The 15,687-nt window shown below is 48.8% G+C and overlaps 1 protein-coding gene across 1 annotated transcript in view; it reads left to right on the top strand.

Moving 5' to 3' along the window:
• The first annotated feature begins 14,581 nt into the window (after positions 1-14,581).
• Positions 14,582-15,687, top strand: part of LOC119293656 (protein PIN-LIKES 6-like) — a 5,233-nt gene continuing 4,127 nt past the window's right edge. Inside the window, exon 1 of the mRNA XM_037572043.1 lies at positions 14,582-14,924. Within this exon, the coding sequence (XP_037427940.1) occupies positions 14,742-14,924 (183 nt within the window). The 5' untranslated portion in view covers positions 14,582-14,741. The remainder of the gene's footprint in view (positions 14,925-15,687) is intronic.

Below are 15,687 nucleotides of genomic sequence, written 5' to 3'. Positions count from 1 at the left end.
CCCCGAGGTGCAGTTCAATTTATATGCTGAAACTCGCCAGATCCCACTTACTGAATTTTGTGACATATGCATGCTTCCTTCTGATGGGGATTTGGTAGAACCTAAGGCCTCCGAGCTTGAAGGTTTTTACCGTACTCTGACAGTGGGAGATGAGATAGGAGTATCGAGCACCACCGTTGTTAGCTTGCAGTTTCTTGCCGTGCATTATTTTACCATATTTATTGCAAAGTGCTTGCTAGCGAGAGAGAAGGTGGGTGCACTTAGCGCCCCAGACTTTGCTGTTTTGTGTCGTGCACTTTATGGTAACAACACTTATAGCTTGGGAGCTATTGTGGCACCTGGCCTTCACCTTAACAGATCCAAGGGTAAAATACATGGGGGCATTTACGCTACTCGCTTGGCAACTCACTTCAATGTGCAGATACGCTAGCATGATCATCCTTTGCCTAGAGCTTACTTAGATAGAGTAGCTATGGAGGACCACCAGTTTATTGTTGCTGATTACCCTAATATTGACATGCCTTACAACTTAGTTTTTAGTGAGAAAACTTGTGATATTATTCCCTTGCCTGCACCTGCCTTGTTTGATCATGTTGCCAGGGGCGGATATAGGATTATGCCTGAGGACATTGTCGTTTACCGGAACAACCACTCTGCAGCACAGGAGGAGCCTCAGCAGTGGGGCCCTATGGTGCCTGCTCCCCAGCACTTCAACATTGGACCTCATGGCTTCTATGACTCGTGATTACCAAGTCAGGCCAAAAGCCTAAGCTTGGGGGAGTACGTATTCCCACATACATTACATTCATGTTCACACATTTCATTCCAGTTGTCGGTGTCCACACTTTTTCATTGTATCATCCATGTTTAATTTATTTTCTTGCTTTCTTCTTATGTGTTTGAAAAACTTTGAGAAAATCCAAAAATATGTTTCTTGCTTCTTTTTGATCTTTCTTCCTAGTTTAAATTATTGTAGCACTAAAAAGAAACCCAAAAAGATTTCCTTGTTCTTCTTTTACTTGTTGGGAGCTTTCCCGTGTAAATAGTTTTTCTCGTTTTTGCTTTTCTCTTTTCATTTGCTCATTTACGAAAAACCAAAAACTCCAAAAATAATTTAGTGTGTTTCTCTGAATTTCTTTTCTTTTTATTGAGTCATACCGAGGAGAAGACCATGATGAAAATGTTGAGTGGCTCTCATTTGCATTATTGATCTAATAAAGAGTCCATATTACCTTGTCTTCTCCTCTTGAATAAAATGTTTGCAGATTCCAGCTTAGTCCACGACACTCTTGCACTATTATTATTTTCAAATCATTCAGTCGTGCAACTGAAAGGCAATAATGATGATATTACATGAACTGGCAGTGGCAGAGAGAAACGGGTATGAACTCAACTTGTTCTGTTTTTATAAATATGTTTAACCTAGTATCCATGATTCAGCCTATTATGATCAAACATGTTTGCAATGACAATTAGAGATTATAGTTTCTCATGCCATGCATAAGTAGCTAGGAGTGAATAATTACTTATCTTGGATATCAATATTGCATTAAAATGATTGTGATATAGTATGATGATATGGTATCCTCCTCTGAATGTTTGAGTGGCTTGACTTGGCACATGTTCATGCATGTAGATGAATCAAAATCAACATAGCCTCTAAGATATTTATGTTCATGTTGTCCGTATCCTACTCATGCTAGTATCCAATGTTACTTATGCATAATGCATGTTTGTGACCGTTGTTGCTCTGTAGCTGGCTGCTTCTCAACCTATTTGCTAACCTCCGCATGTACTAAGTGGAAACTCTGCTTGTACATCAAAACCTGAAACCCAAGTTATTCTAGATGAGTCCACCATACCTACCTATATGTGGTATTACCCTGCCGTCCTAAGTAAATTTGCATGTGCCATCTCTAAAAACTTCAAACAAATATCCTTTTTGTGTGCCTGGATCATTCATGGAACGATAGGAGGTAGTCGGTATCTTTCATGCTAAGCGGGTTATTCTCAGGTCGAGTGTTTATTCACTCGCCATCGTATGAGAAAAGGGCGGGAATAGGGATGGCCAGTCCCAAACTGCAAAAAGAAAAGAGCTTACAAATAATCAAACAAAAACTCCCAATGGAGTCATAACCTTTACGTTTAGCATAGAAGATATTGATAACTAAGGGTTGTGAAGTAAATAAGAAGGGTGCATGTCTCAAAATATCATTTAACTCTATTTTAAAAAACTTGAGCTCTCGCACCTATGCAAATCACTGCTTCCCTCTGCAAAGGGACTATCTATTTACTTTTATGTTGTGTCATCACCTTCTCAGATAAGTGCCAGAACCTAAGAGCATTGTTGTCATGCTAATGCATTGTGTGTAGCTAATGTTGGGTGCATCATGACTGGATCTTTTCTACCATGAATTACAATGTTTAGTCGCTGCTTGAACTTTGGGGGTGCTCTGCATTTATGTTTTGCGGTCTTAGAATGGGCTAGCGAGACACCATTATTGTCATATTATATCATGGTTGTTTTGACAACATGTTACTGTTTGAGATGTTTTATTATTGCTCTCTAGTTGATTATGTCATCGATATGAGTAAATATAATTTTTAAGAGTTATTGTCGACATGATTAGTTATAATCTTTGCTGAAAACCCGGGTGTCGGTGTCAAAACCAGCGGATCTCGGGTAGGGGGTCCCGAACTGTGCATCTAGGCGGATGGTAACAAGAGACAAGGGACACGATGTTTTTACCCAGGTTCGGGCCCTCTCGATGGAGGTAAAACCCTACTCCTGCTTGATTAATATTGACGATATGGGTAGTACAAGAGTAGATCTACCACGAGATCAGAGAGGCTAAACCCTAGAAGCTAGCCTATGGTATGATTGTTGTTCGTCCTACGGACTAAAACCCTCCGGTTTATATAGGCACCGAAGAGGGTTAGGGTTACACAGAGTCGGTTACAATGGTAGGAGATCTACATATCCGTATCGCCAAGCTTGCCTTCCACGCCAAGGAAAGTCCCATCTGGACACGGGACGAAGTCTTCAATCTTGTATCTTCATAGTCCAGGAGTCCGGCCAACGGTGATAGTTCGGCTATCCGAACACCCCCTAATCCAGGACTCCCTCAGTAGCCCCTGAACCAGGCTTCAATGACGACGAGTCCGGCGTGCTTATTGTCTTCGGCATTGCAAGGCGGGTTCCTCCTCCGAATACTTCATAGAAGATTTTGAACACAAGGATAGTATCCGGCTCTGCAAAATAAGTTCCACATACCACCATAGAGAGAATAATATTTACACAAGTTCAATCTGCTGATGTATTCCGTGGCGTGACATCACGGCCAAGTCTTTATTTGAATCGTTTTTACTGTTCCACCTCAGCGCATTTAGCGAGGCGGTTTCCTTGGCACGTCTTGTCAAAGCAGAGATCGTGTCCCCTTATTCTGGGATTCTCATCAATACGGGCGTGGGTAACCCAACCGCGCCATCAATTACGGCGCTTGGGAGATAAGCGAGTTTTACCAGGCCGGTGGGGACGCATAGTCTTGTCCGTCCATATAAGGGGATAAGGATCCACCTTTTCACACACGCCTTCTTCCTCCTCTGCTCATCCATTTCCGCGCACTCGAGCTCCAGCGCCCAAGTCCGCACATCCTACCTCAACCTTCTCCGGTCATGTCAGGAGCGGGAGGCAAGTGGATGGCCTCCCCCGTCACGGAGGGGCACATCAAAAAGTTGAGGAAAGCCGGATACCTGCACAACGACATTGCGCACCGGCTTCCAAACGAGGGGCAGCTCGTCCCCACCCCCAGGCCCCATGAGAGGGTGGTGTTCCTCCCCCATTTCCTCCGTGGACTGGGCTTCCCACTCCACCCATTTGTCCGGGGGCTCATGTTCTACTACGGCCTGGATTTCCATGATCTGGCCCCGAACTTCATCCTCAACATCTCGGCGTTTATCGTCGTGTGCGAGGCCTTCCTCCGCATCAAGCCCCACTTCGGCTTATGGCTGAAGACCTTCAATGTCAAGCCGAAGGTGGTGGGCGGCCAGCAGGCGGAGTGTGAGGCGCCATGGTGGGCAAGATGCCCAACGTTATATGGCTCGAGGGCTCCTTTGTGGAAACCATCAAAGGGTGGCAATTGGGGTGGTTCTACATCACCGAGCCACGTGACCCCAAATGGGCAGCGGCCCCCGAATTCCGATCTGGCATCCCCACACAGCTCACCTCCTGGAAAGAGAAGGGCCTGTTGTGGGGTAATTCGGAAGAGGTGACCGGACTCCAAACCTGCATCCAAAACCTGATGGACAAGAAGGTTAAGCTCGTCAACATAGTCCAGGTCATGCTCATCCGCCGGATCCTCCCGTGCCAACAACGGGCCTTCAACCTGTGGGAGTTCGATCCGGCACAGCACCAAACCTTGAGCAGGCTCTTCGACACTATGTACGAAGATGCCTGGAAGGTGTTGTTCAAGGGCGCCGAGGCTCCCGCATCCGCTACCGAAGATCGCGGATTCAGCTCGCGGCGTCAAGCCAGCAAGGTAAGCTATTTTACCCTTTACAGGACACTTGTTTTTCATAGTTTGACTCTATGCGGGATCTAAACTCCCTTACCTTTGACAGGCCTGGCAGAAGACGTCCGGGCAGGTTAACTGTCCAGCTCCCTTGCCAGAAGACCTAGCGAACGCCCGATTGACGGGGCTGCTGGTTCCGACACCTCACATGGTGCCGGAGAAGAAGGCCAAGAAAAAGGCCACGGGAACTTGAAAGAGCTCCCGGCGCCAGGTGTTATCAGACTCATCGTCCGATGACTCTGAGGTGGACTCCTCCCACGAAGACGAGGAGGAAAAAGAGGCCTCTCCCCCAGCAGGGGGAGAGAAGAAAAGGAAGGTCGCCCCAACAGGGGAGGCCGGAGGGTCCAAGAAGGGAAGGACCCTTCCTCCGGGCTACTCCACCAACGCCAACGACAGCGAAGAGGAGTGGCCACCGAGGGATGAGCCCCCGGCGACATCGTAAGTATCCGGATACTAGAATAACTCATGGCGTTTCGTTTGTCATATAGAGTCTCCTAACGCCGAATATAACCCTGCAGCCCGCCCAAGGACGAGCTCGACGCTTCAACGAGCGGCTCCCTGGCTTCGTCGCACGTGAATAGCATTTCACTTCCGGCCGCCTCCTCTCCTCGCGCTGCGTATGACGCTGAGGTGGGTCCCAAAAAGGGCCCAGCCAAGAGGAGGAGGTCCCGGAGGCGCTGCAAGGCAACCTCCCGGACTTCGGGCATGAGGGGGATCAAACCCCAAAGGTCTCTAAGTCGGGCCCTGGGCCGGACTCCGTACCGGAACCTTCAGTGGTTCCGGAGTCCGGCAGGCGACCCCTTCATAAGAAGGGCGAGACTACGACACCGGTGGCCTCCGTCCAACCGAAGGCACCGGATAATTTGCTGGAGGCGCTTAATGGCGCCTCCATCGACGAGGAGCACCACACTATTATGAGTGTGGTGATCCAGAAAGTCCAATCCACCAAGAACGGGCTGACTGAAGCATGTACCAGCCTTCTAACAGGCTTTGAGGTATGTATTTAAAATATGTAAAAATATTACCGCATAGACAGTAGCCCCTGATGCTCAGTTTGGTGTTCGGAAAGAAAAACCGAACTGAGGATCTAAAAAGATGTACGCAGGAGTCTAACATAAGCATGTCAATATGGGGAATGCAGGCTGCACTGATGACCTCTACTGCACTGACTGCGGAGGTCGATGCATTGAAGCAGAGCCTCGAGCGGTCCGAGAACGAGCTCGGCCTTGCCAAAAAGCAGCTCGAGGACAAGGAAGGTAAGTAATACCTTAAGGCAGTATATAAAAGATATGGTTGCAAAAAATAGTAGGAATAACGTGAGAATTGCAGGGGCCACGAACGAGGTGGCGACCCTGAAGGAAGTGGTGTCCAAGGCCGAAAGCAATGCGGCCGCGGAGCGCACCGAGCGAGAGAAGCAGGAGGCGCGGGTGGCGGAAGTGCGGCAAGAGCTCCAGGCTCTCGTGGAAAAGCACGAGAGTTTGGAGCGTGACTCAAAGACTCGAGAGTCCGAGCTCGCCTCGGCTCTTGAGAGCGCCAAAGCCGCTAAGGCCGAAGCCCAAAAAGCCCTCCAGGAAATTGAGGCGATGAAGAAGATAGCGGCGGGTAAGGCATTCTTCATGCAAAGCAAGCACGTGAAAGTGAATTACTTTTTACTTACCCGAATCCGGAGCTCTCCAGGAGCATTCGCAGATCTGCCCCGAAGTGTGTCCGACGCTGCCGCATTCTACCGGGCCGAGGAGGGGAGCTCGACGGAGAAGGTGTTCTGGTCTCAGTATGCTGAGGCCGGACACCCGGTGCCCTTGAGCGACCAGTTGAAGCAGCTGATCGAGCTCCATAAGGTGGCCGAACAGGCCATGAAGGGCCTCATAGTTCGGCTGTGGCCTAAGGAAGCCATGCCTGGGAGCTACTTCGGGCTGGTGAGGCGCCTGGTGGATGCCTGTCCATGGATTGAAGTCGTCAAGCACTCCGTCTGTATCGAAGGTGCCCGTAGGGCCCTTGCCCGTGCTAAAGTGCACTGGGGCAAGATGGACGCTGAGAAGCTTGTGACGGACGCTCCACCGCCGGGCAAGGAGTATCGCACGCCCGAGATGTATTATACGGGCGTCCTGAAGGGTGCCCTCCTTATAGCAGGTGAATGCTCCAAAGATGTAATTTTTGCGTAAACTCGCATTTGTTATCCTGTACGCTTGAAAACTAGTTCATATGCGCTAAGCAACGCTTGTAGATTTAAAATATTACCTTCTGTGCGACCGTTTATTAAATTTGAGAGATGGCGAGTCGTCGGCTTCTGCCCCCATGCCACGAGTGCTGGGGTGTTCGGGATAAACTTGAGCGCTCTTGTTCCCATTCCTGGGTCCTTCGAGGGAGGCGCTCAACATAACGAACAAGGCAACCGGACTATAATGCTTGAACACTCTCACTTAGCCATAGAATTCTATAATTTTAAATTTCGGCGAAGCCCCTAGTATTCGGAAGACTGATTTCGGGGCGCTATCCACGCCTGGGCCGGACAAAGCCGGCTCCTCGCTCTAAGCGGCATAAGTCTTTAGGGACTCGAAAAACCTCTCGAACTGCGACCGGCTCTCGCCCTATCATGACGGTCAGTTTTAGCTTTCTCCACTGAGGTGCTCAACCCAGCTCAACGCGGCACAATCGCAGTGGTTCTCCCAGCGCTACCTTAGCCGATATAACGGAACGTAAGGTACCAAAACATGGGAGCCGGGCAAACCCAACTATTGACCCAAGACATGATTCGGAGCCGATGCATACAATGCTATAAGTTCGGGGTGCCGCACTTGTGAAAGTATTCGGACTTATCACACCATATTTTGGGGTACTTAAGCTCCTGGTGTATTTGGCCGTACCAAAGCGTACGGATGCAATATGTCATAAGTGAACATATATAGATAAGAAAAAGGAATAATAGGCAAAAGTTGTGCATTGTTCATTAAAAAAGCTGCAGTAAAAGCAGAAGGATACAAATAGTGCGATAAGCAACGGACGGGACTATTTGACATGTCCCCCTCCAGGAGCGAGTTGTGGGATGATATGTAAAACAAGTATACTGCTCGTTATAGAGACCACCTGGACATTCGACGTAGCTTTCTGCTTCCCTGGCTGTTGCATCGTGCGTTCGGCGATTCTACTGCCGAACAGGGCTTCTTAAGAAAGGAGTCCTGAAAGTAAGAAAAAAAAAGAATGACACAATTGGGAGCCCCTGGTGCGGTTGAGCCGCATTCTGGGCCTGCCATGGTCGTGCCCCTCCCCCTATGCCCATGGTATTTCCAGAGCGTAATTATGTACGCGTAGTACTGGTTTCGCAATTTCGCGAGGGCTGGGGTTGGGGCCGCATTGCTATGCATGCTCAGGACGTGCCAGGCGGTCTTGTTGTAGGTTACTCCGGGCGCGCTTGACAGTGTCCGGACGTTTAATAGCCGGACTCGAGAATTGCCTTAAGAGGCTGCTTTGTACTTCTGCCGCGAGAGCCGCCGTGTGCTTCTCCGTTCGAAGAGAGCGCTCGGTGTTTCCGTTGACCATAATGACTCCTCGAGGGCCTGGCATCTTGAGCTTGAGATATGCATAGTGCGGCACCGCATTGAACTTTGCAAATGCGGTTCGTTCGAGCAGTGCGTGATAGCCGCTGCGGAACAGGACTATGTCGAAGATTAACTCCTCGCTTTGGAAGTTATCCGGAGATTCGAAGACCACTTCAAGTGTAATTGAGCCTGTACAGTTGGCCTCTACACCTGGTATGACGCCTTTAAAGGTCGTCCTTGTGGGTTTAATCCTTGAGGGGTCTATGCCCATTTTGCACATTGTATCCTGATAAAGCAGGTTCAGGCTGCTGCCGCCGTCCATCAGGACTCTAGTGAGGTGAAATCCGTCAACGATTGGGTCTAGAACCAATGCGGCGAATCCGCTGTGGCGGATGCTAGTGGGGTGGTCCCTTCGATCAAAAGTGATCGGGCAAGAGGACCACGGGTTAAACTTTGGGGCGACTGGCTCCATCGCATATACGTCCCTTAGTGCACGCTTCCGCTCCCTTTTGGGTATGTGGGTTGCGTATATCATGTTCACCGTCCGCACTTGTAGGGGAAAGACCTTCTGTCCTCTATTGTTCGACGGCCGGGGTTCCTCCTTGTCATCGCTATGCAGCCCCTTGTCATTGTTTTCGGCATGTAACTTGCCTGCCTGCTTGAACACCCAACAATCCCTGTTGGTGTGGTTGGCTGGTTTTTCGGGGGTGCCGTGTATCTGGCACGAGCTATCGAGTATTCTGTTCAAATTGGATGGGCCCGGAGTATTTCTTTTGAATGGCTTTTTCCGCTGACCGGGTTTAGAGCCTCTAAATCCGGCGTTGACTGCCGTATCTTCAGCATTATCGCCGTTAATGCGGCGCTTGTGCTTGTTACGACGCGACCTGCCATTGTTGTCCTTGGTATCCGAATTACCAGGGCTCTTGGTCATGTTGTTACTATGAGCTAGCCAGTTGTCTTCTCCCGCGCAAAAGCGGGTCATGAGTGTTGTGAGGGCTGTCATGGATTTCGGCTTTTCCTGTCCTAGGTGTCGGGCAAGTCACTCGTCGCGGATGTTATGTTTGAAGGCTGCGAGAGCCTCTGCATCCGGATAGTCGACGATTTGATTTTTCTTGGTTAGGAACCGTGTCCAGAATTGTCTGGCCGATTCCTATGGCTGCTGAATTATGTGGCTTAGGTCATCGGCGTCTGGTGGTCGCACATAGGTGCCCTAGAAATTATCGAGGAATGCGGCTTCCAGGTCTTCCCAACAACCAATTGACTCTGCTGGCAAGCTGTTAAGCCAATGCCGAGCTGGTCCTTTAAGCTTGAGTGGGAGGTATTTGATGGCGTGTAGATCATCACCGCGGGCCATGTGGATATGAAGGAGATAGTCCTCGATCCAGACCGCAGGATCTGTTGTGCCATCGTATGATTCAATGTTTACGGGTTTGAAACCCTCAGGGATTTGATGATCCATCACTTCGTCTGTGAAGCATAGTGGGTGTGCGGCGCCTCTGTATTGGGCTATATCACGACGTAGCTCAAACGAGCTTTGTCTATTGTGTTCGGCCCAGCCGGAATTGCCATATCCGACGTGATGGTTGTCATCACGTATCGTGGGGTGCCCACGCGATCCGTAGATCGATCTTGTTTGTCTTGCCTTGCCCTCCAGTATATCCCGCAGGTCTGGCGCATTTTCCCGTGCCTTGGTATTTTTTGAGCGGCGCCGGGTGCGGCTTGAGTGGAGGGCCGAGAGGCCTCTCTGTCGCGGCCACGAAGTGGCCGGTCAGCCGTATCATGCACTGGTGATGTAGGTTTAGTTGCTTCCTCCTCTAATCGGGGTAGCAGCCTGCGTTTTGGGTAGCTCTTGGAGGGGCGTTCAAGTTCGCACTCTTCGGCCGCAAGGACTTCAGTCCATCTGTCAGCTAGAAAATCTTGATCAGCTCTAAGTTGTTGCTGCTTTTTCTTGAGGCTGCTTGCGGTGACCCTAAGCCTGCGTTTGAAACGCTCCTGTTCGACGGGATCCTCAGGCACGACAAATTCGCCGTCGTCGAGGCTTGCCTCGTCTTCGGAGGGAGGCATGTAATTATCGTCCTCTACCTCTCTATCTGCCGCTCTCTCATGAGGGCTGGCTTCTCCATCCTCCTTTGCTGAATCTTGCTGGAGGGGGTTGTCTTCGGCACTTTCTGGGGTGTTATTGTCTCCCGTGCCGGAATCACCGTTTTTGCTATGGCGGGATTTAGAGCGGCGCCGCTGATGCCGGCGCTTAGGTTATTTCTTGGAGGGGTCATCGTCCATTGTTCCATCGCCGCCCATCTTTTGGGATGTCCACCATGTAGATGTCGTATGACGAGGTGGCCTTCCAGTGCCCTGTAGGCACTGGTTCTTGGTCGTCTCCTGCATCGTCATCCATACCGTCGACGTCTTCGGAGTCGAAGTTGGGCATGTCAGTTAAATCATCGACAGTGGCTACGAAGTGGGTGGTAGGTGGGCTTTGAATTTCTTCGTCGTCCGCATCCCAGCCTTCCTGACCATAGTCCGGCCAGGGCTCTCCTGATAAAGAGAGGGACTTTAGTGAATTTAGGATGTCGCCAAAGGGCGAGTGCTGAAAGATGTCTGCGACGGTGAACTCCATGACCGGCGCCCAATCGGATTCGATTGGCAGGGGCGCGGAAGGTCCGGAGTCCGGAGAGGAGTCCGGTACCTTGGAGTTACGAGCCTTGCAGAGAACAGGGATAGTATTCGGCTCCATTGTCGTAGAGATAGCAGCCCCCGAGGCGGTGTCCAGCCACCCGTCCTCGGTCGGCGCAGTCGGCTCCGAGCTAAGGGTTGGAGCGGACACTTGTGCGGCCTCCAGGGCACTGTCCGGCGGCAAAGCTAGATCGTGCCCATCATGACAGTGCGGCGCGCTCGGCTGTGGCTCGAACCCGTCGAAGATCAAGTCTCCGCGGACGTCAGCCGTATAGTTCAAACTACCAAATCTGACCTGATGGCCAGGGGCGTAGCTTTCAATCTGCTCCAGATGGCCAAGCGAATTGGCCCGCAGTGCAAAGCCGCCGAATACGAAGATATGTCCGGAGAGAAAAGTCTCACCCTGGACTGCATCGTTGTTGATGATCGGAGGAGCCATCGGGCCTAAAGATGACGACACAGAGGAACTCTCAATGAAAGCACCAATGTCGGTGTCAAAACCGGTGGATCTCGGGTAGGGGGTCTCGAACTGTGCGTCTAGGCGGATGGTAACAGGAGACAAGGGACACGATGTTTTTACCCAAGTTCGGGCCCTCTCGATGGAGGTAAAACCCTACTCCTGCTTGATTAATATTGATGATATGGGTAGTACAAGAGTAGATCTACCACGAGATCAGAGAGGCTAAACCCTAGAAGTTAGCCTATGGTATGATTGTTGTTCGTCCTACGGACTAAAACCCTCCGGTTTATATAGGCACCGAAGAGGGTTAGGGTTACACAGAGTCAGTTACAATGGTAGGAGATCTACCTATCCGTATCGCCAAGCTTGCCTTCCACGCCAAGGAAAGTCCCATCCGGACACGGGACGAAGTCTTCAATCTTGTATCTTCATATTCCAGGAGTCCGGCTAACGGTGATAGTTCGGCTATCCGGACACCCCCTAATACAGGACTCCCTCACCGGGTACTGTTTAAGCTTATTTATGAAACAAGAGCAAAAGAGTTCGTAGAAGTTTTTCTTTTTCACTTTCAATTTATCAACTGAATTGCTTGAGGACAAGCAAAGGTTTAAGCTTGGGGGAGTTGATATGTCTCCGTCGTATCTACTTTTCCTAACGCTTTTCCTCTTGTTTTGGACTCTAGTTTGCATGATTTGAATGAAACTAACCTCGGACTGACTCTGTTTTCAGCAGAACTACCATGGTGTTGTTTTTGTGCAGAAATAAAAGTTCTTGGAATGGAACGAAACTTTGCGAGGATTTTTTATATCAATAAAGAGAATTTCTGGAGCCAAGAGGCACCTAAGGAGGGCACCTGGGTGGGCACAGCCCACCAGGTCATGCCTGCCCCCCCCCCCTGCGCGCCCTGGTGGGTTGTCCCCGCCTGGTGGCCCTGATGACCCTAAAACCAACGCTATAAAATCACATTATCCCAGAAAAATCAGGGAGAAGGAATTATCGCGTTTCACGAGACGGAGCCACCGTCGTCTCCTGTTCATCATTAGGAGGCCACATCTGGAGTCCGTTTGGGGCTCCGGAGAGGGGGATCTTCGACCTTCGTCATCACCAACACATCTCCATCGTCTATTCCATGATGTTCCCCACTAGGAGTGAGTAATTCCTTCGTAGGCTCGCTGGTCGGTGAGGAGTTGGATGAGATTCATCATGTAATCGAGTTAGTTTTGTTAGTGCCTGATCCCTAGTATCCACTATGTTATGAGATTGATGTTCCTATGATTGTGCCATGCTTAATGCTTGTCACTTTGGGCTCGGTGCCATGATTTCAGATCTGAACCGTTTATGTTATCACCATTATATGCATGTTCTAGATCCGATCTTGCAAGTTATAGTCACCTACTACGTGTTATGATCCGGCAACCCCGGAGTGACAACAGTCGGGACCACTCCTGGTGATGATCGTAGTTTGAGGAGTTCATGTATTCATCATGTATTAATGCTTTGTTCTGATTCTCTATTAAAAGGAGTCTTTAATATCCCTTAGTTTCCAATAGGACCCCGCTGCCACGGGAAGATAGGACAAAAGATGTCATGCAAGTTCTTTCCATAAGCACGTATGACTATTCACGGAATACAAGCCTACATTATATTTATGAACTGGAGCTAGTGTCGTATCACCCTAGGTTATAACTGTCTCATGATGAATATCATCCAACGAGTCACAGATCCAATGCCTACGGATTTACCTTATATTGTTCTTGCTAAGTTACTACTATTGCTACTACTAACGTTGCCGCTACAAAATCATTGCTATCACTGGTATCGTTACCTTTGCTACTGCTGCTATCATCAAAACTATCATATTACTGTGCTATTAATCATTTTACTGCAGATAATTAATCTTCAGGTGGGGTTGAATTGACAACTCAACTGCTAATACCTTCAAATATTCTTTGGCTCCCCTTTTGTCGAATCTATAAATTTGGGTTGAATAATCTACCCTCGAAAACTGTTGCAATCCCCTATACTTGTGGGTTATCAGAAGCTCGCGCAGGAACCTGCGCGGTTGCGCGGGAAAGGGCTCACGCCAAAAGGACGCCCCCGCGCGCTGCTCAAGCTTGCGCTCGAAGCCGTCTGTGGCAGCATGGTGACAAGACGTGTGAGAGGGGGATGAAAGGACACGTACACATACGTTAATAAAAAATATTTGTGATTAAATTACCTACTACCCTCATCCTGGTTTATAAGTTGTCTATGTATTTTTGTGCTAAATTTTGAATAGAGATTTAACTAATAAAATACGAATACATGTCGCCAAAGATTATATCGTTGGATTCATATTTGGACATAGTTTCCAATTATATAATTTTTATAACATGCATTAACATTTTGTTGGATAAGTTTAATGTCAAAATATGCCACAAAATATAAAGGAAACTAATAGACCAAGACGGAGGTAGTAGTACACGGCCGCTCTCTATGTAGCGAGCCAACTGCCGGCCGGCTTATAGACGATCATTCCCTGCGTGTTCAACTGCTCTATGCGTGTGGTTGCTCGCGGTTGAGGCAGCTGCGGCGCGCTGTGCTCGTGTCCTGCCGCACGTGCATTGCTCTCACATCCCTAGACGATCGTTCCTCCTAGTTTAGAATGCATGCAATTGTTTATTGAGGTGTATGCGAATGATCTGTATAGTCACTTATGTAATTGAATATTTATTTCAGTTATATATGTGTGTGTGTGAGAGAGAGAGAGAGAGTAGGATTTTCTACAATAGCTTGCCACAGAACTAGTTAAGGTTTTCGACGGTGTAAAAGTTTTCAAAAATCCTTAAAAAAATACTGAACCAACACACCTATAATATAACATGATCCAGCGGAGAGATTGAAAAAACATGACTGCACGTGTCCTGGACAAAAAAGAACAAAATTTTTAATATATATTGATCCTACAATGAGCTGAAATGCTTGTTTTTTTTTTGTTGAGGACACATAAATGCATATTTTTACAATTACACCGTTGAATCATCTTATTATATTAGAATAAGGCTCTCCTATTTATTTCATACTTTTTATATTACTTTTAAATCGTTAAATGTTTAGCAAGTCTTAACTAGTTTTTATGGCAAGTTATGACAGACACGATTTTACCTATATAGGAGCAAGTACTTTGATCATACGGTTAGGATTGAGCCCCCAAAGTTAGTGCAATGCCGCGAGACAGCGGCAATATTGAAGGACCCGTCACATGCTCGCGCTCTACTCCGCTCTGCTCCCCGCCATGCATCTCCGCAGCGCCCGGGCGCATCGGCCTAGGACCCCCACGTCGACCACCAACAGCCGCGCACTCCCGAATTCACCGATTGAGATCCAGAGAAGCACGGCCGCCGAGGAAACGGGAGGTAAATTAAACTCGGCGTTTGATCAACTGCGCGCGTGCATGCATGCGTTCTTGCATTGCTCTTGGCTACCTCGCTGCCGATTCACCGTCGACGTGGTGGCGCATACATGATGGAGATGTCGCTGATGGAGGCGATGGTGAGCGGCGGCACCGGGGAGTCGATCCTGACGTCGATGAAGTTTGCGGTGCTGCCGATCGCCAAGGTGTTCACATTGTGCTTCATGGGCTTCCTCATGGCCACCAGGTACATCGGCATCCTCGACGCCAACGGCCGCAAGCTTCTCAACGGGGTGAGCAAATTCCACCCAGGCGCGTCTGGTCTTTCAGAGAACGTTCACCTCAAATTATTCTCAATGGACTAGACTTCTATCGATGGCTTCGAAAATCTATATGTAGCACAAAATTATGTATGGGCAAACTACATACGTTATCTGTTTTTCAAGGAGGATAAATAGGCCCTACGTACTTGGCCAATCACAATAATATACTATTACACATAGATGACACCTTATATATATATTTTTTGAAACAAGGCAAAAGATTTGCAATTTTCATTAATTAAGAAAAAAATTAGACATAGTTCCGCCAAGCGGGAGAGTATAGATCACTCTCGCAGCATAATACTACACAAATACTTCGCACCCGCACGAGCCCAAATAGAGGCCTCATCTTTAATCTTGGTAATGACAACGGTAGTAGGGGCGGCGGTGTTGCAGAAAACCCTCGCGTTGCGTTCGTTCAAATTTCCCACGCAACAAGCATCATCAAAGTGCTACGAACCATGCGTGAGTGGCCTCTTTTGTGAGCAACCATGTCCCAACAAACTTCCACCGAGGGCACGAGTCTCCAATCTGACGGATCAATGTCGTGGAGGCCAAGCCAAGTCTTGATCTCCGTCCACACTCTCACTGTGAACCGACACTGGAAGAGGAGGTGAGCCGCGGTCTCCTGAACCTGCTTGCAAAGAGGGCAAAGGTTGCAATTCGGCCATCCCCGACGCTGCAATCTATCGGCAGTCCACACTCTATTATGAATAATCAACCAAGCGAAAAA

This window comes from Triticum dicoccoides, chromosome 4B (assembly GCF_002162155.2).
Source record: "Triticum dicoccoides isolate Atlit2015 ecotype Zavitan chromosome 4B, WEW_v2.0, whole genome shotgun sequence".
Taxonomy (NCBI): Eukaryota; Viridiplantae; Streptophyta; class Magnoliopsida; order Poales; family Poaceae; genus Triticum; species Triticum dicoccoides.
This window is presented reverse-complemented; position numbering and strand designations above follow the sequence as displayed.